This window comes from Ornithorhynchus anatinus, chromosome 18 (assembly GCF_004115215.2).
Source record: "Ornithorhynchus anatinus isolate Pmale09 chromosome 18, mOrnAna1.pri.v4, whole genome shotgun sequence".
In the NCBI taxonomy this organism is placed as follows: domain Eukaryota; kingdom Metazoa; phylum Chordata; class Mammalia; order Monotremata; family Ornithorhynchidae; genus Ornithorhynchus; species Ornithorhynchus anatinus.
In genome coordinates this window covers 18,783,733-18,808,707 of record NC_041745.1, presented here as the reverse complement: position 1 = coordinate 18,808,707, position 24,975 = coordinate 18,783,733, and the positions used below count along the sequence as shown (strand labels likewise).

General features: G+C 48.6%; 1 protein-coding gene across 3 annotated transcripts in view; it reads right to left on the bottom strand.

Moving 5' to 3' along the window:
- The window catches only part of NSUN7 (NOP2/Sun RNA methyltransferase family member 7), a 54,702-nt gene extending 34,844 nt beyond the window's left edge, over nt 1–19,858 (bottom strand). For 2 of the 3 annotated variants that reach the window (XR_003766121.2, XM_029083443.2), the window contains exons 1-5: nt 19,403–19,857; nt 11,690–11,748; nt 3,327–3,457; nt 846–998; nt 99–282 (exon numbers count right to left, since the gene is read on the bottom strand). Coding sequence is in view for 2 of the 3 variants with exons in the window: in XM_029083443.2 (XP_028939276.2) it covers nt 99–282; nt 846–998; nt 3,327–3,457; nt 11,690–11,748; nt 19,403–19,856 (981 nt within the window). In the remaining variant the exon portion in view is untranslated. Of the gene's footprint in view, nt 1–98; nt 283–845; nt 999–3,326; nt 3,458–11,689; nt 11,749–19,402 lie in introns of all 3 variants that reach the window. The other variant, XM_029083442.2, reaches the window with a different exon arrangement.
- Nucleotides 19,859–24,975: the final 5,117 nt, after the last annotated feature.

The window sequence follows — 24,975 nt, the reverse complement described above, 5'->3', positions numbered from 1 at the left end:
CCCACCAACCCAGGTTAAGTAAAGAACTCACCCCCCAAAAAAGAAAAGAAAAAGATTGTTTCAAATTAAAGAAGCATTAAAGCACCAGATTAACTCACCTGAAATAAAAGTTTGTATTCGGTGAAAAGATCTATGTTCAGAAGTTCACTTTTGAGATAGGAAGGAAAAACGATAACATCAGGGCAGTGTTGATCCACACAGAAAGATTTACCCACAAATTCCATTACCGAATTGACTTTAGTGAATCCTTCCTTCTTCAAAATGATATAAATGTCTTCGGGGCTATTAATAAACAATAAACACACGGTAATGTTGAATCCAAACATAATTTAATAAAACCTGCCCGACAAATTTAAAAGAGTGCAATTATTTTTGTTTTAAGAACTGATTTGTATATGTAAAAATCATTCTGAATTTTGTCTAATACAATCAACGGTATTTGATTACACTGAATCAAGTTCAGGGTATAAAAATATGATCTTTGGAACCCACTATTTACACTTCATCCTTAGAAGTAGTCATTTAGCCCCCAACTCTTAAAGTCTCTTTTCTATCATGTATAGATGTGTATTCAATTATTTTGTCCACTTGGATTATAAATAATATGGGGTCTGTCTCCCCCGTTAGACAAGAAGCTCCTTATGGGGAGGGAATATGTTCCCCAGAGAAAAACAAATCCACACACCACACTACAAAGAAATATCAAGGACCATTTTACTTTAGGCTACGTCGTATTTCCTTCTTACAAAATAGAAATCAATTGCTACAAAATTCATATTTTTCCTTTCACTTTCAAGCCATATTATGATAAAAGTACAAGGTTTTTTAAAATCTAAATCACTTACCTGATTTTACAGGAGTTGATCCATACATAAAGCGGTAAAGTAGAGGCTCGTTGTTCTTGTTTCCGAACAGTTTCCGGTAGAATGTAGTCGATTGAAAGAGCATCATGCTTGATTCGATATCTCGCCAGTGCTGCGGCCAATTTTGTTTTGAAACTGTTGATAACAGATGCACATTTTAACCGAATGTTGCAGGTTGTAGGTAGGGGTTGCTAATTTTGCATTCCATTTTAAATTTTCGTTTCCTTTTTATATCATTTGAATATGTTTTTGAAGTGAAAATCCGATAGCCTCATTCTCTTCAGACTGCTTCTACTCTGGGTCCCTTGATTCATTTCTCATTTTTTAGCATCTCCATCTCCAGTTCTCGATTCAATTAATCAATGGTATTTACTGGTGCTTCCTGTGTGAAAAAACACTTGCACTACGTGGTTGGGAGAGTACAATACAGTAGGGAAAGGTAGACAGACTGCTGCAATCCAGGAGCTTACAGTCTTCAGAGATATATATCAATCGATCAGTGGTATTTATTGAGTGCTTATCGTGGGCAGAGCACTGTATTAAGCACTTGGAAGAGTATAATACAACAGAGGGGGTAGACACGATCCCTGCACTCAGGCCAGAGGGGGAGATAGGCATTAAAATAAATTACAGAAATGGAAATGGCAGTATGTAGGGATGGGGTGGAGTGAATATCAAGTCCTTACGGGGTACAGTTTCAAAGGAGTAGGTGACACAGACGGGAGGGAGAGTAGGAGAAATGAGATCTTGGTTGGGGAAGGCCTCTTGGAGGAGAGGTGATTTTTAGGAGGGCTTTGAAGGTGGAGAGAGTATAGCCTGTCAGATATGAAGGGAGGAGGGTGTTCCAAGCCAAAGGCATTGGCGGCGAGCAATACGAGACTGAGCCCCAGGGAGCAAGCTGGCGCCAGAGGAGTGAAGTGAGTGGCCTAGACTGTAGTAAGAAATCAGCAAGGTGAGGTAGAGAGCCGATTGACCGCCTTAAAGTTGATGGTACGGAATTTCTGTTGAGGCAGAGGTGGACAGTCAACCATGGAGATTTTTGAGGAGTGAGGAGACAGAGACTTCACATTTTCTTTTAGGGAAGTGATACAGGCAGCAGAGTGAAGACTAGAGTACAGAGAGAAAGGAGGCAGGGAGGTCAGTGAGGAGGAGGATGTGGTAATCAAGGAGGGATAGGATCAGGGCAGTAATAATAATGATAATAATGTTGGTATTTGTTAAGCTCTTACTACGTACAGTGCACTGTTCTAAGCGTTGGGGTAGATACAAGGTAATCAGGTTGTCCCCCGTGGGGCTCACGGTCTTCATCCCCATTTTACCCGTGAGGGAACTGAGGCCCAGAGAAGTGAAGTGACTTGCCCACAATCACACAGCTGACAAGTGGCAGAGCAGGATTCGAACCCATGACCTCTGACTCAGTACCCGTTTGGATGGAGAGCTCCCTATCTACCCACCCAAACCCTGTCCCTCCCTGTCCTCTCCTCCGTCACCGTAGACGGCATCACCAGCCTTCCCGTCTCACAAGCCCGGAACCTTGGCGTTGTCCTTGACTCCTCTCTCGCATTTAACCCACACAGTCAATCCGTCATCAAATCAAATCAGTCCCACCTTCCCAACATCACTTAAATCTGCCCTTCCTCTCCATCCATCCGACTACCACGGTAATACAATCACTCATCCTATCCCACTTAGGTGATTGCATCAGCCCCCTCGCTGACTTCCCCACCACCTGTCTCTTTCCACTCCAGTCCATACTTCACTCCGCTGCCTGGATCATCTTTCTACAAAAACGTTCAGGACATGTCACCGCCCCCCGCAAAAATCTCTAGTGGTTGCCAATCCACAGTGCCAGTTCCATCTGGCCAACTGTCCTCTTTTTTTCTTATCAAACTGCCAGGCCTGTTCCAATAATCAAAACAGAATCTGTAGTTTCAGGAAATTCTCATGACTTCCTACATGCACAAAAATCTGTACTTTCAACCATATCTTTTTAAAAAAATTTAAGAAATATCATCCAAATCTGGTTACTTATTATTTTTAATTTAACATTTATGAACATAATTCAGTAAATACTAAGAATAACACATATATATATTATATACATACATAAATAGGGAATATAAATATGAGAAGCAGACTGGCGTAGTGGACAGCATTCGGGCCTGGCAGTCGGAAGGTCCTGGGTTCTAATCCTGGCTCCGCCGCGTGTCCGCTGTGTGTGCTTGGGCAGGTCGATTCACTTCTCTGTGCCTCAGTTACCTCATCTGTAAAACGGGGATCGAGACCGGGAGCCCTATGTGGGACAGGGACTTTGTTCAACCCTATTTGCTTGTATCTACCCCAGTGCCTGGCACATAGTAAGCACTTAACAAGTACCATAATTATTATTATATATATATATACCTATCCTGTGCAAATATTAAAGTCCCCTCGATAAAAAAACACATTTCTACTTGCTGTTACCTGCTCAGATGATTCTCTACTTCCTGAACTTCTGCTATCGGCTCCTCATTGTCAGAGACGAGACGAGCTTGAAATTTCCGATCTTGGAAATCATACAGCATCACAACAACAAGACTGGTCAAATCAGCTGGCTGTAACAGGAAAAACCATATGAAAAATATTACATGGAGCCCCAGAGAATAACAATAACTTCCACGCTGCTAATCAACTAGTCATTTAAAATAATTTAAAATAATTTTGGATAGTATTTCAGCACAAAAAAGAGAAATAAGTCTTGTTAATTTTGATCAGGGTTCATTTCCCAAAGCACGGAGATGAGATCACCAGTGGTATTTCTTGATCGCTTCCTGTGGGCAAAGCTCTTGGGAGAGTACAAAACAACAGAATCGGCAGAAACATTCCCTGACCAGGGCAAGCTCACAGTCAAGAGACAACTGAGATGACACAGCCAAGGGTCAATATTGGAGAAGGAAGAAGGTGGGATGCTGTTTTTTTTTAACAGTATTTAAGTGCTTACTATGTGTCAAACACTGTTCTAAGCACTGGGGTAGGTTAATTAGGTTGGACACCGTCCCAGTGCTATGTGCAGACCACTGTACTTTGAGCTTGGAAGAAGTACCACAGAATTAGCAGACACGTTCCCTGCCCGATAATGAGCTCACAGTCTAGATGGGGAGACAGACATTAATAAGAATAATCTATAATATATCACTTAAAGGTGCATAAGTAAGTGCTGTGGCTTTGGGGGTAGGGCAAATATCAAATCAAATATCAAATATCCAAAGGTCACAGACTGAAGTGTGTAGATGACGCAGAAGGGAGAGGGAGTCGGGGAAAGAAGGCCGAATCGAAGAAGGCCTCTTGGAGAAGATGTGACCTTAAAAATGGCAGAGAGAGCGGTGGTCTGGGGCGTATGGAGAGGGGAGGGAGTTCTGGGCTAGGGGGAGGATGTGGAAAAGGGGTCGGCAATGAGATAGATGATATTGGAGCATAGTGAGTACGTTGGCACTACAGGAGTAGATTAGTGAGGTGAGGTAGGATGGGGCAAGCTGACTGACTGCTTTAACACCAACAGTGAGGAGTTTCTTTTGACGCGGAGGTGAACGGGCAGCAATTGGAGGTTCTTGAGGGTTGGGGAGAAACGGACTGAATGTTTTTGTTGATAAACGATCCACGCAGCAGAGCATAGGATGGATTGGAGCGGGGAGAGACAGAAGCTGGGAGGTCAGCACGGAGGCAGAGACAAGGCGAGATGGGATAAATGCTTGGATCAGTAGGGTAGCAATTGGGATGGAAAAGACGGCGTGGCTTTCAGCAATTTTGGGAAGGTAGAACAAACAGGATCCGAATACGTGGGTGGAACGAGAGAGATAAGCCGAGGCTAACACCACGGTTATGGGCATGTGAGATAGGGAGGATGATGGTGACGTCTACACTGATGAGAAAGCCAAGGAGAGGACAGGGTTTGGGTGGAAAGATAAGGAGCTCAGTTTTGAACATGTTTAATTTGAGGTGTTGGCCTGACATCCAAGTAGATTTATCTTGAAGGAAAGAGGAAATGTGAGATTGCAGGGAAGGGAAGAGGTCCAGGCTGAAGATGGAGATTTGAGAATCATCTGTATAGAGATGGTCATTGAAGCCAAAGGAGCAGATGAGTTCTCCAAGGGAGTGGGTGTAGAGGGAGAATAATAATATTAACAATAATAATAATGTTGGTATTTAAGCACTTACTATGTGCCGAGCATTGTTCTAAGTGCTGGGGTGGATACAGGTTTGGACACAATCCCTGTCCTTCATGGGTCTCGCATTCTCAGTCCCCATTTTACAGATGAGGACACTGAGGACAGAGAAGTGAAGTGACTTACTGCAGCAGGTGGCTCATTGGAAAGAGCACGGGCTTTGGAGTCAGGGCTCATGAGTTCGAATCCCAGCTCTGCCACTTGTCAGCTGTGTGACTGTGGGCAAGTCACTTAACTTCTCTGTGCCTCAGTTCCCTCATCTGTAAAATGGGGATTAAGACTGTGAGCCCCACGTGGGACAACCTGATTCCCCTGTGTCTACCCCAGTGCTTAGAACAGTGCTCGGCACATAGTAAGCGCTTAACAAATACCAACATTATTATTATTATTATTATACAGGTTAATCAGGTTGTCCCACGTGAGGCTCAGTTTTCATCCCCATTTTACTGATGAGGTCACTGAGGCACAGAGAAGTTAAGTGACTTGCCTTTGGTCACACAACTGACAAGAGGCAGAGCCGGGATTCAAACCCGTGACCTCTGACTGCCAAACCCGGGCTCTTTCCACTGAGCCACGCTGCTTCCTGTGAATAGAACAGAATAGAAGGGGACCTAGAACTGAGCTTTGAGGGATCCCTACTACCAGAGGGTGGGAGGCAGAAGAGGAGTCAGCAAAAGAGACTGAGAAGCAGCAAGGCATGGTGGATACAGCATGGGCCCGGGAGTCAGAAGATCATGAGTTCTAATCCCAGCTCCACCACTTGTCTGCTGTGTGACCTTGGGTAAGTCACTTCACTTCTCTGTCCTCAGTGTACTCATCTGTAAAATGGGGACTGAGAATGCGAGACCCATGAAGGGCAGGGATTGTGTCCAAACCGAATTGAGTGTATCCACCCCAGCACTTAATACAGTGCCTGGCACGTAGTAAGTGCTTAACAAGCACTATCATTATTATCGCTATTTAAGGAGCGGTCAGAAAGATAGGAGGCGAACCAAGAGAGGAGAACCAGTGTCAGTGAATCCAAAAAAAAAAAAAACCATTACACCAATTCTTCAGACAGTGCTTTAGTTACATAATAAAAGTATTTTCTACTATGGGTCTGGGAATCAGAAGGACCTGGGTTCTAGCTCCGCCACTTATCTGCTGTGTGATCTTGGGTACTTCACTTCCCTTCTCTGTGCCTTAGTTACCTCGTCTGGAAAATGGTGATTAAGACTGTGAGCCCCAGGAGGGACGGAGACTGTGTCCAACCTGATTCACTTACACCTTCCCCAGTATTCATTCATTTATTCATTCAATCGTATTTATTGAGGACAGCACTAAGCGCTTGGGATAGAACAAAACAAACACATTCCCTGCCCACTTTGAGCCTACAGTCTAGTGGGGGAGACGGACATTAATATAAATAAATTACATGTATGCACATAAGTGCCGTGGGGCTGGGATGGGAGATGAATGAAGGGAGCAAGTCAAGGCAATGCAGAAGGGAGAGGGAGAAGAGGAAAGGGGGCTTAGTCGGGGAAGGCCTCTTGGAGAAGATATCTCTTCAATAATGCTTTGAAGGGGGTGAGAGGACTTGTCCATCAGTACAGGGAGGGAGGGCGTTCCATGCCAGAGGTAGAAGGTGGGCGAGAGGTCAGCAGCCAGCTAGATGGGATCGAAGAATGGCGAAAAGCGAAGAACTCTTAGAAGAGTGAAGTTTGTGGGCTGGGTTGTAGTAAGAGAATAGTGAGGTGAGGTAGGAGGCGGTGAGGTGATTGAGCGCTTTAAAGCCAATGGTGAGGCATCTCCGTTTGATGCGGAGGTGGGTGGGCAACCACTGGAGTTTCCAGAGGAGTGGGGAAACACAGGCTGAATGCTTCTGTAGAAAAATGATCTGGGCAGCAGAGTGAAGTATGGACTGGAGTAGGAAGAGACAGGAGGCAGGGGGGTCGGCAAGGAGGCTGATACGGTAATTAAAGGCAGGGTGGGAAAAGTGACTAGATTCATGCGGGAACAGTTTGGATGCAGAGGAAACGGATTTTAGTGATGTCGTGAAGACGGAATCGAAAGCATTTAGTGAAGGACTGAATATGCGGGTTGAATGAGAGAGGTGAGTCAAGGTTATGGGATTGTGAGACAGGAAGGATGGTGGTGTGGTCCACAGTGCGGGGAAGTGAGGAGGAGGACAGGATTTGGGTGGAAAGATAAAAAGTTCAGTTTTAGACATATTAAGTTTGAGGTGCTGGGAAGACAGCCAACTAGAGAAGTCTTGAAGGCAGGAGGACATGCAGAAAGGGAAAGGGATCATGGCTGGAGATAGAGATTTGGGTGTCCTCTGCATAAAGGTGGTAGTTGAAGCCTTGGGAGCAAATGAGTTCTCCGAGGGAGTGGGTGTCGCTGAAGAATAGAAGGGGGCCCAGAAGTGAACCTTGAGGGTCCCCACATTTAGGGGTGGGAGGCAGAGGAGAAGCCCACGAAAGAGACGGAGAATGAGTGGTCGGAGCAATAGGAGGGGAACCAGGAGAGGACAGTGTCAGCAAACCCGAGGTTGGATAATGATTCCCAACAACATCGAAGGCCGCTGAGAGGTCGAGGAGGATTAGGATGGAGTAGAGAGGCCTTTGGATTTGACAAGGAGGAGCTCATTGGTGACCCCAGCTCTTAAACAGTGCTTGACACAGAGTAGGTGCTTAACAAATACCATCATTTATTTTATTTTTACTACTACTAGCAGAGCTGGAAAATGGAAGGAGCACATGTAGGCATGAGTGGTTGCTTCCAGGACACAGGTTTCACTTTTGACTACTGGCCTAACCATCTGGTTCTGCTCCAAAACAGCCACTCCTTTCTAGATTGCAGTGCAAACGCCAGTCTACCCTGGACAAATGACTCCATTTTCAGCTAAGCTGCAGCAGTGACCGAGGCTTTGTTTTACTGCATCCTTGACTACACCCTTGACCTTGCTTTCGGCTTCTCAATTTCAACTCACCACAGAGCAGCTCTGGGTATCTTACTGTCAGAGACTCTCCACACACGACATGCTCAGCACAACGGTGTTGAGCATAGTTTAAATTCCTGGAGACTGACTTCCCTGTGGGACTTTTTATTCACGCTACCGGGTTTAGCTGACAAACTGCTCAGTCGGATGTGGCTTCTACAGGATCAGGGGCAACTGGCTGAAGAGTCCCAGCATTAGCCTGGTTTGGGGAGTGGCATCCCCTGACCCTTATTCCTGTAAGGGTAGATTTTTCCCTGTGGGCCTAGGGAGGAGCTGATATGTGACTTTTTCCAAGCTTGTATGCTTCGACCCTTGAGGGCAGGAATTCTACCACCCAATAATACCAATTCTATTGCGCTGTATTCTCCCAAGAACTTAGCAGGAGGAGGGGATCCAGACCCCACTTCGGCCTCTCTCCACCTGAATCTGAGCCGCACATCACACCAAGGGGAAGGGGACACTGATCCCCCCCCCCTTCCAGTTCCCCCTCCCAGCGCCTCGCTCCACTCACTGGGAGCCAGGGACTGTGCCGAAGGGAAAGAATGCTGGCTGATCTGCAAGCCACAAGAATCGGCGTGGCCTAGTGGATAGAGCATAGGCCTGGGAGTCAGAGACGACCAAAGAGACGTTCTCAAAAGCACCCTGTCTACTGAACTCAACTCACTTGCTCCCCTATCCCTTCGTCACTCTCATACCACTGACCCACAGCCCTGGATCACCTGAAAAGTGCACCGCCTTCGCTCATGTGCCTAAGCCACAGAACGCTACTGGCAGAAATCTAAATATCAGTCCAACTTTGTCCACTTCAACTTTATCTTGATTAACTCTGCCCTCTCCTCTGCCTGACAAAACTATTTCTCTTCCCTTATTGATACCCATGCCCATCGCCCTTGCCAGTTGTTCAAGACATTCAACTCCCTCCTCAGACGGCCTGTCCCTCCACTTCCCCCTTCCCTTGCCCCCCAGTGACCTGGCCATTTACTTTACTAAGAAAATTAACACCATCAGGTGTGAGCTCCCTAAAATCACCCCTGCCCCTCTTCGGTCCCTTCCTCTTCCAGCCCCCTCTTCAACTTTCCCATCCTTCCCAGCAGTATCTCCAGAGGAGATCTCCTGCCTCCTCTCAAATGCCATCCCCTCCACATACGCATCAGACTCCATTCCTTTGCGCCTTATAAAAACTCTCACCCCCTCCCTAACAGCCATCTTCAGCCGTTCACTCTCCCGTAAATTCTTTCCCTCTGCCTTCAAACATGCCCTGTCTCCCCATCCTAAAAAAACCTTCCCTTGACCCTACTACTCCCTCCAGTTATTGCCCCATCTCCCTCCTATCATTCCTCTCCAAACACCTTGAGTGAGTCTTCTACACCCGCTGTCACAAATTCCTCTCCTCCAATTCTCTCCTGGACCCCCTCCAATCTGGTTCCCATCCCCTTCACTCCACAGAAACCACCCTCTCAAAGGTCATTGATGATCTCCTTTTTGCCAAATCCAACGCCTTTTACTCCTCCTAATCCTCCTCAACCTCCCAAGTAGCTTTTGAAATTGGACCACCCCCTTCTCCTGGGAACATTATCCAACCTTGGCTTCACTGACTTTGTCCTCTCCTGTTCTCTTATCTCTCTGGCCGTTCATTCTCATTCTCCTTCACGGGTTCCTCCTCTGCCTCCCACCCCCTAACTGTGGGGGTCTCTCAAGGTTCCGTTCTCAGTCCCAACATTTACGAGAAGCACCTAGCAACTCATCAGTGTGGCTCAGTGGAAAGAGCCCCGGCTCGGAAGTCAGAGGTCATGGGTTCCAATCCCAGATCTGCCACTTGTCAGCTGTGTGACTGTGGGCAAGTGACTTAACTTCTCTGTTCCTCAGTTACCTCATCTATAAAATGGGAATTAACTGTGAGCCTCACTTGGGACAACCTGATTACCCTGGATCTTCCCCAGCGCTTAGAACAGTGCTCTGCACATAGTAAGCGCTTTACAAATACCAACATTATTATTAATAAATGCCACTAAACTACTGAATTACAATAGAGTCAATTTTCCCACAGTGAAAGGCTTCATTGTGAATTTGGGAGAGAATGTTAGAGAATCAGGGAATACGCTTCTCGATGGAATGAAACGCGGTGTCAACAGACATGGTCGTCCCCATTCCCACATCGGACACTGAGTTCAATCTGAATTTTCCATAACTTGGAAAACTTTGTTATCTGTGTTATGAGTGAGCTGACTGTAACTAAAAAATCTGTCAGCACATCCAATAAGACGTTGTTTATGAGTCTTTATAGGAGACTGCAGAGTAGATGTCTGCTCTTCTTGTGGTTTTCCCACTTTAGTGAAGATCTGTCACACTAAGGCACAACAGCACAGAATTGGGAGTCAGAAGTCCAGGGTTCTAATCCCTGCTCTGCTGTGTGACCTTGGGGAATTCCCTTAACTTCTCTGTACCTCAGTTACTTCATCTGCAAAATGGGGATTAAGACTTTGAGGCCCATGTGGGCCTTGGACTGTATCCAATCTGATTATCTTCTATCTACCCTCAGAGCCTAGTACGGTGCCTGGCACCTAGTAAGTACTTAACAAATATTAAAAAAAAAAGAGCCTCTTTATTCTTCATAAATTACCTTGAGGCAGGTGAACTCCTGCTGAACACTTCTGCATATCTTTCAACTCCTCTCTCCATCAGGGTCTTTTTTAAAAAAAATGGCATTTGTTTACTACTTACTACACGCCAAGCACTTTACTGAGCGCTGGGATAGAAAAAAGCTAATCAGGTTGGACACAAGCCATGTCCCACATGAGGCTTGCAGTCTTAATCTCTGTTTTACAGAAGAGGTGACTGAGGCAGAAAGAAGTTAAGTGACTTGTCCAGGGTCACACAGCAGACAAGTAATGGAGCCAAGACTAGAAACCAGGTCTTCTCATACCCAAGCCTGCTCTCTTTCCACTAGGCCATGCTGCCTCTCTTCTTTTTCTTCAAATCATGTTTATATATTCATCTCCTTTCAGGATAATTGACACCAGGCATTTTAATCCCAAAGTTTCAGCTAGTGGGAGAGAAACCGTAACTTCATTTTATTCATCACATCACTCCCATTCTACTGAAGTTTGATGAGGTCCCTGTTGAACAATCAAACTTATGAAATGCATTTAACTCATTAACATCTGCAGCATCCATTTCTAAGTTAAATTAGTCTACCCAGAGCAACAATTTCTTTGATTAACTTACCCTGGGGGGAATAGGGATGGGTCTCTTCAAAAACACTTAAAAAATCTGACCTAATCTGCAGGCACATTGGATCTTCCTCCAAAATCCAGTCATTATTGATTGCTTTACCTCAGCCACGGAGTTTAAGGGGTAAAGAAGAATTTACTTACCGTTAACCTTTGACTGGAAAGTAAAGGTTTTCGTAAGAAAAAGCCATCAGACACCACAGGTCATATTCCTAGTTTGGTTATATTTCAGGGTGGTGGTAACCCAGGGTAAACCCACAAAAATATCAATTGTAACACTGGGTGATCTGGAACCCGGGATGAGACATCAAAAAATATCTGTTGAATCCCCGGCGTGGAATTAAAAAGATCTTAAGAGTTTTAAGAATTTAGTCATACCGACATGACAAATCTGATAAAAAATAGTGAACTTACTATTGACACAGTTGGGTAGAAACAGCTGTCTAACAATATGTCTTCCAGGATATCTTGATCTGCAAGAAAATAGAGTTAAAGCTAACTGCATCACACATAAAATCAACAAAAGCAGGATAGAATTTATTGAAGAGTCTCACAAAAGTATTTTCATGTTCAAATTTTATTTTCAAAACTATTTCCTTATCTTTTTCCCATCTTGATGATATGCCATTTTATTTACAATAAAAGATCCATCAAATCAATCTGCTAGTTCCCAAATCCCGCGACCTATCATGAACTACAAAATCCACCTTCTGCAATTTAAGAAGATTAAATACAAGGAGAGAGTTTAAACCAGCTCAGTTTTACATGAAGAGAAACTATTCGATTTCAGCGGCACAATCTACTTTTTTTTTATTCTCACAACTGTATGTTTCTGAAAGGGAAAGACAAACAAATAGCTAAATCAAACAAACTTAGCTCCTATGACAACCTGATTGAGAGTTTTCTTTTGTTCGATGTGCAACATGAAATTCTAAGCGTTAGAAAATGGAGGCCGTGAAAAGGGAAGACAAGTGATTTTAAAAGAGGCTCTGACTCAGGGGAATTCTGCTTTTGGTCACTCCATCAGCAGAATAACCCTAACCCCTTACCAGAAGGAGGTGGGAAGACCAGGATCACACATCCCCTCGTTTCTGGACCTCTATGGGGAACAGTCTGATGATCCCTCCTTCCTGCCCGCCGCTGCCAGAGTGGATGGCAGACAAAACATTTGGAACATTGGTAAGGGTAGAGAAGCTGGGATGAGGGCAGCCCTGCCTAAGCCCTCCAAATAATCAATCAATCTGATTTACTGAGTGCTTGCTGTGTACGGAGCATTGAACTGAGGGTTTGGGAGAATACCAGATAGACATATTCCCTGCCCACATTGAGCTTATAGTCTAGATTGGGAGACAGACAATAATATACACAAATAAATTATGGATAAGTACTTAAGTGCTGAGGGGCTGGGAGGGGGGAGTTATAACTTTATTATAAACCAGTTATATGCTTATTATTTTTCAACTGACTTCTAAATGGTGATTGGGGGGTTTTTTTGGCCTGTTTCTTAGAAATCCTGACTGATTTTGGGGGGAGTGCTTACTGTGTGCAGAGAACAGGTACTAAGTGCTTGGCCAAGTAAAATAAGAGAGTTGGGAGACATGATCCCTGCCCACAGGGAGTTTACAGCCTAAAAGGGAGAGAGACATTAAAATAAATTAGGGATGGATGAATTAGAAGAGTATAAGAATATTTACACAGGCACTGTAGGGCTGGGGGTCTCCTGACGTCATCCATTATCATTAAATGTACTGTCCAGTGAAGGTGTGATGCAACAAGAATTGCTTTAATACTCGTAATCTGTGCTTCGAGACCTAACAACAGCCAGGGCATTTATTAAGCTATGACTATGTGCCAAGCCCTGTTTTAGATACTGGGGAAGATATGAGACAATCAGGTCAGACACAACCTCTGTCCCCTTTAGGGCTCACAGTCTAAGCAGGAGGGAGAACAAGTATTTAATCCCCGTCATACAGATGAAGAAACTGAGGCACAGAGAAGTTAAATGACTTGCCCAGAGTCACACAACAGGCAAGAGGCAGAGCTGGGATTAGAACCCAGGTCTTCTGCCTCCCACACCCTGCTCTTTCCACCAGGCCTTGCTGCTTCCTTAGACCTCACTGTGATTCTGCAGATCAAGTATAGCACTAAAGTGATATTAGGAAATATTTGTCCTATAAGTCAGATGGAGTGCTGTTTGATCGAAATATTTCTCGACAGAATGTCTGAAGCTTGCTGCCCCACTCTGTCAGGCTCCCAAAAGACATGCTGGCCTTCCTGACTCGGTTCTCGACTTCTCTCTCTACTCCTATCTCAATGGACACCGTGAGTGGCAGAATTCAATACGTCCCTTCCGATCACTTTCACTAACATAGATCCTCAGTTCTGCAGGTAGTGCTGACCAAGTTGGGGCGAGGACAAATATCAAGCTGCCTGTCAGCTGCCTTCGACGCTGTTGGCCACCCCCTTGCCTTCTCCTAGAAACATCACCCAGCTTGACTTCACTGACACCGGCCTCTTCTAGTTCTCCTCCTATCTGGCTCCTCCTTCTCAGGCTCCTCCTCCTCTGCCTCCCACCCCCTAGTGAGTGTGGGTGGCCCTCGAGGTTCAGTACTGGGTCCCCTTCTATTCTCCCTATTCTCCACTCCCTTGGAGAACACATTCGCTCACCTGGGCTTCAACTAACACCTCTATGGGATTGACTCCCAAATCTACAACTCCAGGCCTAAGCTTCAAGACATCTCTCCTTAGATGTCCTGTCATCACTTCACACTTAACATGTCCAAAATAGAACTCCTTATTTTCCCACCCGAACCCTGTCCTTCCCCTGACTTTCCCATCACTGTAGACGGCACCACCATCCTTCCTGTCTCCTCTCTTTCATTCAACCCATATATTCAGTCTAGCACTAAATCCTGTCGGTTCAAGCTTCACGCCATCACTAAAATCCGTCCTTTCTTCTCCAACTAAACTACCACATGTAACCAACTTGATTTGCTTGTATTCATTCAGACATTCAATCATATTTACTGGGCGCTTACTGTGTGCACGGCACTGTACTAAGCACTTAGACAGCACCACTTAGCAATAAAAAAGGACAATCCCTGCCCTCACCAGGCTTACCAGGCTTAGAAGGAGGAAGACAGACAACGAAACAAGTAAACAGGCATCAGTATAAATAAATAGAATTAGAGATACATACACATCAAAATAAGCAAAGCCATCAATATAAATGATAGAATTGTATATATGTACAAATATACACAAGTGCTGTGGGGCGGGGAAGGGGGTAGAGCAGAGGGAGCAAGTGGAGGTGACAAGGACGGGGGTGGGGGCGGGTGAGGAAAAGGGGAGAGCTCAGTCTAGGAAGGCGTCCTGGAGGAGGTGAGCTCTCCCTAGAGCTTTGAAGGGGGGGAAGAGAATTAGTTTGGCGGATTTGAGGAGGGAGGGCATTCCAGGCCAGATGTAGGACGTGGGCCAGGGGTCGACGGTGGGATAGGCGTGAACGGGGAACCATGAGGAGGGGAGCGGCAGAGGAGCGGAGTGTGCTGGCTGGGCTGGAGAAGGAGAGAAGGGAGGTGAGGGAGGAGGGGGCAGGGGGATGGAGAGCTTTGAAGCCAAGAGTGAGGGGTTTTTGTTTCATGCCAAGGTTCATAGGCAACCACTGGAGATTTTTGAGGGGGGTGATGTGCCCAGAGCATTTCTGGAGAAAGATGATCCTGGCAGCAGAGTGAAGTACAGACTGAGGCGGAGAGAGACAGAAGGATGGGAGATCAGAAAGGCTTTCTTTCCCCTCTCTTGAAGCCTATATCACCCGCTTCTTCCACCCCCTCCAGATTCTTGTAGATGTCACCTCCAGCCCCCCAGGTCCCACCTCCAACTTCTTTAACCATTTTGACCCCTTTGTCACATTCCTTCTCACCTTTTCAATGCCCACTTTGATCCTTGGAGACTTCAACATCCAAACAGACATACCCGGTGACCCCTCTGCCACCCGCCTTCTATCAATCCTCAGCTCTGCCGACCTCCTGCTCCACCTCACCTCTCCCTCCCACTAACTTGGACACACATTCGATCTCATCTAACCACTGCGCAATCTCTACATTCACCAGATCTGAAATCCCTCTCTGACCACAACCTTCTCACTCGCCTCCTCTACCACACTCCTCCTCCCCATAAATCTGTACTATTCCCCCACGGAGACCTGCGATCTCTCAACCCCATCCATCTCCCTCAGTGCATCACACCCCATCTAGCCTCCATACCCATCCATTCTTGATGACCAAATGGAAGCTCTCAACTCCACCCTCTCTACCCAACTCACTCACTCCCCTACCCCTTCATCCCTCTCATACCACTAACCCACAGCCCTGAATCACCTGCACTGTCCACCTCCTTCACACGTATGCTTGAACCACAGAATGCTGCTGGTGGAAATCTAAACACCAGGCCAACCTTGTCCACTTCAAGTCTGTCCTTAACTCTGCCCTCTCCTCTGTCCGGCAAAAGTACGTCTCATCCCTTATTGATACCCATGCCCATCACGCTAGCCAGTTGTTCCAGACATTTTACTCCCTCCTCAGTCCCCCTGTTCCCCTCCCGCCCCCCAATTCCTCACCCCCAACGATTTGATCATCTACTTTATTAAGAAAATTAACACCAACAAGTGTGAGCTCCCCAAAATCACCCTCCCCAACCGCCCCCCTTCCACCCAACCCACTCTTCAACTTACCCATCCTTCCCAGCAGTATCTCCAAAGATCTCCGGCCTCCTCTTAAATGCCACCCCCTCCACATACGCATCCAGACTCCATTCCTTCGCCCCTTAAAATAACTCTCGCCCCTTCACTCCTTAACTACCACCTTCAACCACTCACTCTCCACTGGCTTCTTTTCCACTGCCTTCAAACTTGCCAGTGTCTCCTACATCCTAAAAAAAAACCCTCTCTTTAACCCCACAGGCCCCTCCAGTTAACGCCCCATCTCCCTCCGCCTTTGACACTGTGGAACATCCCCTTCTCCTGATTACGTTACCCAACCTTGGCTTCACGGACCCTATCCTCTCCTGGTGCGCCTCTCAACTCTCTGGCCGTTCATTCTCAGTCTCCTTGGTGTGCTCCTCCTCCGCCTCCCATCCGCTAACTGTGGGGGACCCTCAAGGGTCAGTTCTTGGTCCCCTTCAATTCTCCATCTACACTCACTCCCTTGGAGAACTCATTCACTCCCATGGCTTCAACTACCATTTCTATGCGATGATACCCAAATCTATATCTCCTCCCCTGTTCTCTCACCCTCCCTCCAGGCTCCTGCCTTCATGACATTTCTACCTGGATGCTCTCCCACCAACTCAAACTCAACATGTCCAAAACGGAGATCCTTATTTTCCCTCCCAAACCCTGTCCTCTCCCAAATTTTCCTAACCAATAAATGGCACAATCATCCTTCCCTTCTCACAAGCCCATAACTTCGGTGTCATCCCTGAATCCTCTCTCGCACTCACCCCACATATCCAATCCGTCACCCAATCCTGTCGCTATCACCTTCACAACATCGCCAAGATCCACCTTTTCCTCTCCATCCAAAATGATACGTCAGTACAGTAACTATCCCGCCTCGATTACTACATCAACCTTCTTTCTGACCTCCCAACCTCCTGCCTCTCCCCACTTCAGTCCATACTTCACACCGCTGCCCAGATTATCTTTCTATAGAAACATTCAAGGCATGCCACCAGCCTCTTCAAAAATCTCCAGTGGTTGCCTCTCCACCACCATATCAAATAAAAACTCCTCACTGTTGGCTTCAAAGCTCTCCATCACCTTGTCCCCTACTACCTCATCTCCCTTCTCTCCTACTACATCTCAACCCGCACACCCCGCTCCTCTGGTGCTAACCTTCTCACTGTGCCTCCATCTCGCCTATCTCACCCCCAAGCACCGGCCCACATCCTACCTCTGGCCTGGAACACCCTCCCTCCTCAAATCCTCCAGACAATCACCCTACCCACCTTCACAGCACCTCCTCCAAGAAGGCTTCCCAGATGAAGCCCCACTTTCCTCATCTCCCACTCCCTTCCGTGTCACCCTGACTCCCTCCCTTTGCTCTTCTCCCCCTCCCTGCCCCACAGCACTTATACGTATATATAATTTTATTTATATTGACGCCTGCTTACTTGTATTGATGTCTGTCTCGCCCCCTCTAGACTGTGAGCTCGTTGCGGGCAGAGATTTTCTTTATTGTTGCACTGTACTTTCCAAGCACTTAGTACAGTGTTCTGCATGGAGTACGCACTCAGTAAGTATGATTGAATGAATGAATGAGGGGATGAAAATAAAAGGAATATCAGAAAGGGATAAAAATGGTTCAAAAAGTGAGAGGTGGGGCCTGGCGGGAGGTAGATGACTGTGACTAGAATTTAGAATGGGTGGTTGAGGTGGATGATACGGGCTTTGAAGAAAGGGAAAGAAAGGGATGGGGGAGGTGAACAGTAAGCGCTCAACAAATACCTCTGATTGAGCTACAAAAACACTGAATCTCTTTTCTTCTAGCCACAGCAACCCTTCGGCCTTCATTTTGTACGTATTTATCCCGGTTGTTGTCTTTTATGTTCCTTTTGTGTTTTTCTTGTTTTATTTTCCTCTTATGCATCTGTTGCCAACTCTCTTCCCCGCTTGTTCTTACATTGTTAGCACTTAATAATTATTATGACTACTATTAGGAGTCAAGTCCCCAAAAATCCTGACCCCAGTCCCAGACTGCATCGAACACAGTTGAGCCAGGTTTGTTATATAAGGTGTAGGTAAAGACTATGATAATAATAATAGTGCTATTGTTAAGTGCCTACAGCGTGTCCAACTATAATGAAAATAATAATTGTGATATTTGTTAAGCACTGTGTGCCAGGGAAAGGAGCGTGGCTCAGTGGCAAGGGCCCGGGCTTGGGAGTCAGAGGTCATGGGTTCTAATCCCGGCTCCGCCGCCTGTCAGCTGTGTGACTTTGGGCAAGTCGCTTCACTTCTCTTTGCCTCAGTGACCTCATCTGTAAAATGGGGATTAAGAGTGTGAGCCCCACGGACAACCTGATCACCTTGCAACTCCCCCCCAGCGCTTACAACACTGCTTTGCACATAGTAAGCGCTTAACAAACCCCACCCTTATTATCAAACGTGGCTCAGTGGCAAGAGCCTGGGCTTGGGAGTCTGAGGTCATGGGTTCGAATCCTGACACCCCCACTCATCAGCTGTGTAACTGTGGGCAAGTCACTTCACTTCTCTGGGCCTCAGTGACCTCATCTGGAAAATGGGGATGAATAATAATGTTGGTATTTGTTAAGTGCTAACTATGTGCAGAGCACTGGTCTAAGCGCTGGGGTAGATACAAGATAATCAGGTTGTCCCATGTGGGGCTCACAGTCTTAATCCCCATTTTACAGATGAGGTAACTGGGGCACAGAGAAGTGAAGTGACTCGCCCCGAGTCACCCAGCTGACAAGTGGCAGAGCCGGGATTCGAACCCATGATCTCCGACTCCCAAGCCCGGGCTCTTGCCGCTGAACCGTGAGCCTCACGTGGGACAACCCGACGACCCTGTATCTCCCCCAGAGCTTAGACCAGTGCTCTGCACATAGTAAGCGCTTACCAAACACCAACATTATTATTATTAAAATGGGGATGAAGACTGTGAGCTCCACGTGGACCCAACTGAACACCCTGTATCTCCCCCAGCGCTTAGACCAGTGCCCTGCACAAAGTAAGCGCTTACCAAATACCAACATTATTTATTATTATTATTAAAATGGGGATGAAGACTGCGAGCTCCGCATGGGACCACCTGAACACCTTGGATCTTCCCCAGCGCTTATAATAGAGGTCGGAACATAGTAAGCCCTTACCAACTACTAACATTATTACAATTATTATTAACAGAGGTTGGCACATAGTAAGCGCTCAACCAATAACATTAAAGAACAAAAAAGAAAAGCGACAGAGCTGGGACAAGAACCCGGGCCCTGCCCCCCGGGCCGGTGCTCTTTCCCCCGACCACGCTGCTTCGCAAAGGCAAGTTTTCCCGGAGCGTTTTAACGGCCAATCTTTTTGAAAAATCATATTAAAAAAAGCCCAGCATCACTCACATTTGAGAGTACTGAATGCCAGTTCATAAGCCCAGTGCTGCTGCGCCTTGCCGTTGCCGACATCGGGGCAGGACGGCAGCAGCTCCTTCCCGTAGCGAATGGAGAGATTTTGGGCAGGTTTTTCCGTGCGGATGCTGTGGAAAATGTTGGCCGCCTTGATGTACACGGAGTCCCGGTAGCCGGTCCTGGCGCTCAGGCCGGCCGGGCCCTTCTGCTCCCAGCGCAGACCGGCCATTCCGCCGGGAACCTCTTCATTCCGATCCTCCGACCGGCGGGGGGAGTTAAGGACGCTGCCCCATCCGTCGGTCGGGAAAGGCGGCTCTAAACCGGAGCGGTCTCGGTGAGGTTTCCGCACATTTGGGGCTTCAGCCCCTGCTCCGAGGCGGCGGCCACCGGGAGGCCCCAACGGCGACTCCTCGGCCTGAGGGAGGGCAAGGGCACCGCGCAGGCGCATTGATCATTCCTTCGTTCCCCTTTCCCACCGGAGCGCGGCTTCACCACGCAGGCGCACACACTCACCCCCTTCCCCCCCCCAGGACTCCACAGCCGCACCGCGCAGGCGCATTGTTCATAGCTTCGTTCACACCCTTTCCCCCCCCCCCCCCGGGAACGCCACAGCCGCACCGCGCAGGCGCACTGCTCATTCCTTCGTTCCCCCTTCCCACCGGAGCGCGGCTTCACCGCGCAGGCGCGCAAACTCACCCGTTTTCCCCTCCTCGAGGGAAGCCGCGGCCGCACTGCGCAGGCGCACCGCTCACAGTCCTCATCCCATTCATTCAGTAGTATTTATGGAGCGCTTAGTAGGTGCAGAGCACTGTACTAAGCGCTTGGAATGGACAATTCGGTGACGGATAGGGACGATCCCTGCCCAGTAACGGGCTCAGAGTCTAAAGGGCGGAGGCGGGCCGCACAGCAAAACAGAACAAAACAAGTAGTGAGAGCTCACCTCCTCCAAGAGGCCTTCCCAGACTGAGCTTCCCCTTTTCCCTCTGCTCCCTCTCTGCCCCACCTTCACCTCCCCTCAGCTAAGCCCCCTTTCCCCTCTTTCCTTCTGCTCCTTCCCCTCTCCCTTCGCCTCAGCACTGTGCTCATTTGTATATATTTTATTACCCTATTTTGTTGATGAGGTGTCCATCCCCTTGATTCTATTTATCGTGATTAAGTTGTCTTGTTTTTGTCCGTCTGTCTTCCCCAATTAGACTGTGAGCTCGTCGATGAGCAGGGATTGTCTTTATCTGTTGCCAAATTGTCCATTCCAAGCGCTTAGTGCAGTGCTCTGCACATAGTGAGTGCTCAGTAAATACGATTGCATGAATGAAAGTAGTCTGGCGCAGACATCATCAAGATTCAGTCATTCAACAGTATTTATTGAGCGCTTACTAGGTGCAGAGCACTTACTAAGCGCTTGGAATGGACAATTCGGCAACAGATAGAGATAATCCCTGCCCAATGACGGGCTCACAGTCTAAGTAGAATCATAAATATATACATATCCTTAACAAAATAAAGAGAGTGATAAATAATTTATACACATATGCACAGTGCTGAGGGGAAGGGGGAAGAACAGAGGGTGGAGGAAGGGGGAATAGGGAGGGGAGGAGCAGAGGTAAAGGGGGGCTCAGTCTGGGAAGGCCTCCTAGAGGAGGTGAGCTCTCAGGGCTTTGAAGAGGGGAAGAGGGTTAGTTTGGGAGGAGGGAGGGCATTCCGGGACAGTGGCAGGACAGGTGAGAACGGGGGATCATGAGGAGGTCAGCGGCAGAGGAGCGGAGTGTGCAGGGTGGGCAGTTGAAAGAGAGAAGGGAGGTGAAGTAGGAGGGGGCAAGGTGATGGAGAGCTTTGACCCCAGCACCCGACTCCAGGGAGCGCAGGTGCTTGTCCTCGGTTTGCGTTAGTGCGAAGCTCCGGCCGGTGTGTAGGCCCCCCGCCCGGCAGTCTTGCCCCCAACTCTGACAGAGGAGCTGCACCTAACCCCGGGGGAGGGTGGCAGTTCTCCGGGATCGGCCAATCTGGCCTGTTTCAGGTCGGAGTGAAGCAGCTCGGCCGACCCGAGTTCGGGGCGGTCCCCGGTCCCCCTCCATCCTGAGTTGGGTAAAACGTGTCCCCGAAGCAGGTGGAGCAGTGGGTTCCATGTGCTGGACAGGACCGCTGCTCCAGCCCACGGAGCCACGTTTGGTCTGCGGGAGTTCAAGAAGGAGCCCCGGGAAGGCCCATGGGTCTCTGGGCTTGAGGGGTTGAGGGGCAAAGAGGAGGAGGGGACATGTTGGGGGAAGGCCGAGGTAGGCTGGAGCGGGCCTGGGCAGGTTGAGGAGGCCAGGACAAGCAGGGGAGGCCAGAGTAGGAGGAGGACGGGGCAGGTTGGAACAGGCTGGGACAGGTTGGGGAAGACCAGGGAAGATTGGAACAGGCCAGAGCAGGTTGGGACAGGCCAGAGCAGGGTGGAGGAGTCCGGGATAGGTTGGGGCAGGCTGGGGGCAGGGCCGGATGGGTGAAGCTGGGGTAGGTTGGAGGAGGCTGAGAAAGACAGGAGCAGGCCAAGGCACATTGGAGCAGACCAGAGAAGGCAAGGGCTGACCGGGGCAGGTTGGGACTGGTTGGAGGCGGCTGGAGCAGGCTCTCCATCACCTTGTCCCTTCCTACCTCTCCTCCCTTCTCTCTTTCTACTGCCCACCCAACACACTCCGCTCCTCTGCCACCTACCTCCTCACCATCCCCCGTTCTCGCCTATCCCGCCGACGACCCCTGGGCCATGTCCTCCCGCGGTCCTGGAACGCCCTCCCTCCTCACCTCTGCCAAAACCCTACTTAAAGCTCACCTCCTCCAAGAGGCCTTCCCAGACTGAGCTCCCCTTTTCCCTCTGCTCCCTCTACCCCTCCCCCCCCGACCTCTCCGCAGCTAAACCCTCTTTTCCCCCCCCTTTCCCTCTGCTCCTCTCCCTCTCCCATCCCCTCAGCACTGTATTCATCCGCTCAACTATATCTTCATTACCCTATTTATTTTGTTAATGAGATGTACATCACCCTGATTCTATTTATTTGCTATTGTTTTAATGAGATGTTCTTCCCCTTGATTCTATTCATTGCCATTGTTCTTGTCTGTCTGTCTATTCTTCACTCCGCTGCCCGGCTCATCTTCCTGCAGAAATGATCTGGGCATGTCACTCTCCTTCTTAAACACGTCCAGTGATTGCCTATCAACCTCCGCTCCAAACAAAAACTCCTCAATCTAGGCTTCAAGGCTCTCCATCACCTTGCCCCTTCCTACCTCTCCTCCCTTCTCTCTTTCTACCGCCCACCCCGCACGCTCCGCTCCTCTGCCGCCCACCTCCTCACCGTCCCTCGGTCTCGCCTATCCCGCCGTCAACCCCTGGCCCATGTCCTACCTCTGTCCTGAAATGCCCTCCCTCCTCACCTCCGCCAAACTAATTCTCTTCCCCTCTTCAAAACCCTACTTAAAACTCACCTCCTCCAAGAGGCCTTCCCAGACTGAGCTCCCCTTCTCCCTCTACTCCCTCTACCGCCCCCCTTCACCTCTCTGCAGCTTAACCCTCTTTTCCCCCCATTTCCCTCTGCTCCTCCCCCTCTCCCTTCCCATCCCCTCAGCACTGTACTCGTCTGCTCAACTGTATATATTCTCATTACCCTATTTATTTTGTTAATGACATGTACATCGCCTCGATTCTATTTAGTTGCCATTGTTTTTACAAGATGTTCTTCCCCTTGATTCTATTTATCGCCATTGTTCTTGTCTGTCTCCCCCGATTAGACCGTAAGCCTGTCAAATGGCAGGGACTGTCTCTATCTGTTGCCGACTTGTTCATTCCAAGCGCTTAGTACAGTGCTCTGCACATAGTAAGCGCTCAATAAATACTATTGAATGAATGAATGATAGGCTGGAGCAGGCTGTGAGGGAGGTTGAAGCAGGATGGAGTAGGTCAGGTCAGGCTGGGCAGGCCAGAGTAGGTTGCAGCAAGCCAGAGAAGGCCATGACAGGCTGGAGTATGTTGAAGCAGGCTGGGGCTCGTTGGGGCAGGCTGGAGGAGGCTGAAGCAGGTTAGAGCGAGCGGGGGATGTCCGGAGTAAGTTTGAGCAGGCCAGGGCAGTCTGGGGCAGGCCGAAGCAGGTTGGAGAAGCCTAGAGCAGGCCAGGGCAAGCCAGATCAGGTTGGGACAGGGCGCAGCAGACTGGGGGTAGGCTGGAGCAGGTTGGAGCTGGCCTGAACGGATTGAAGCAGGCCAGGGCTGGCCGGAACAGATTGGAGCAGGCTGGGACAGGTTGGAACAATCTGGAACAAGTTTAGTCAGGCCAGACTGGAACAGTCTGGGTCAGACTAGAGGAGGTTAGAGTAGATCGGAGCAGGCCTGTTGAAGCAGCCCAGAGTAGGTTGGAACAATGCAGGGCAGAGCAGCCTGGGGCAGGCCCAAGCAAGATGGAAGAGGGTGGAGCACGTCGGGGCAGGCCGGAGGATTTTGGAACAGTCAGGAGCAGGTTGGAGCAGTTCAGAGCATGTTGGAGTAGGAGTAGGCCGGGGTAGGCCGGGGCAGGTTGAAGCAGGCCAGAACAGGCCTGAATAGGTTGAAACAGGCCTAAGCAGGTTGGCACAGGCAAGGGGAAGGCTGGAGCAGGTTGGGGCAGGCCGCAGCAGTCTGGAGCAGGTTGGGGCAGGCCTGGGCAGGCCCAAGCAGGCTGGGGAAGGCCCGAGCAGATTGAAGCAGTTGGGAGCAGGTTGGGGCAGGCCAGCTCAGGTTAAAGCAGGTTGGGGCAGGCCGAAGCAGGCCACGCAGCAGCGGCTCCTTCCCTGGGTGCTTCTGGCCCTGGGGACCTGGTGTGGCCAGTCTGAGGAAACCGTTTCCATTGAATGATTTGTATCGATATCTGTCTCCGCCCCTCTAGACTGTAAACTCCTTGTGGGCAGTGAATGTGACTGTTTATTATTATACGCTCCCAAGTGCTTAGCATAGTGCTCTGCACACAGTAAGTGCTCAATAAATACGATTGAATGAGTGGATGAATGAATGAGACTGTCACAGGAGCCGGGAGGTGAATGGAGCCCCCACCTCAGGGGCTGTGAGGCTATGAGGGTGAGGCCCAGTTTCCAGTCAGGGGTTCAATTTGCATGACTGTAGTGAGGTTATCAAGGGGACCAACCTCAAAAGGATGGGGTTGAATGATTCCCCTGCAGGGTGCCGCTTCCCCTTCTCCTTCCCCCAGCCACATGACTTGGAGAATTGGACTGGCTTCTACAAATTCTTAATTAATTTCTCACGAGGAAACTGAGGCAAAAAGTTTAGTGCAGTACCCTGTGCTCTGTAAATGCTCATCAAATACCACTTACGTATTGATCGATCCGAATAGCCCTAAAATTTTCAGCAGGCGGGGCGGGTGGAGGAAGCACCCTGAAAAGCAAAGACCCTACCCAACTGATATTTCTTCAAAATATAAATAATTTTCCTGCACTTTCTCGCAGGAGAAGGGGCCTTGTTTCTGCTGGTATTTTCTCCCTCCCCTAAAGCCCCGCCTCTCCTGGGAGAAGAGCTGTCAGGTGGTCCAGAGCACCTGCCACTGCAGGAGAGGTGG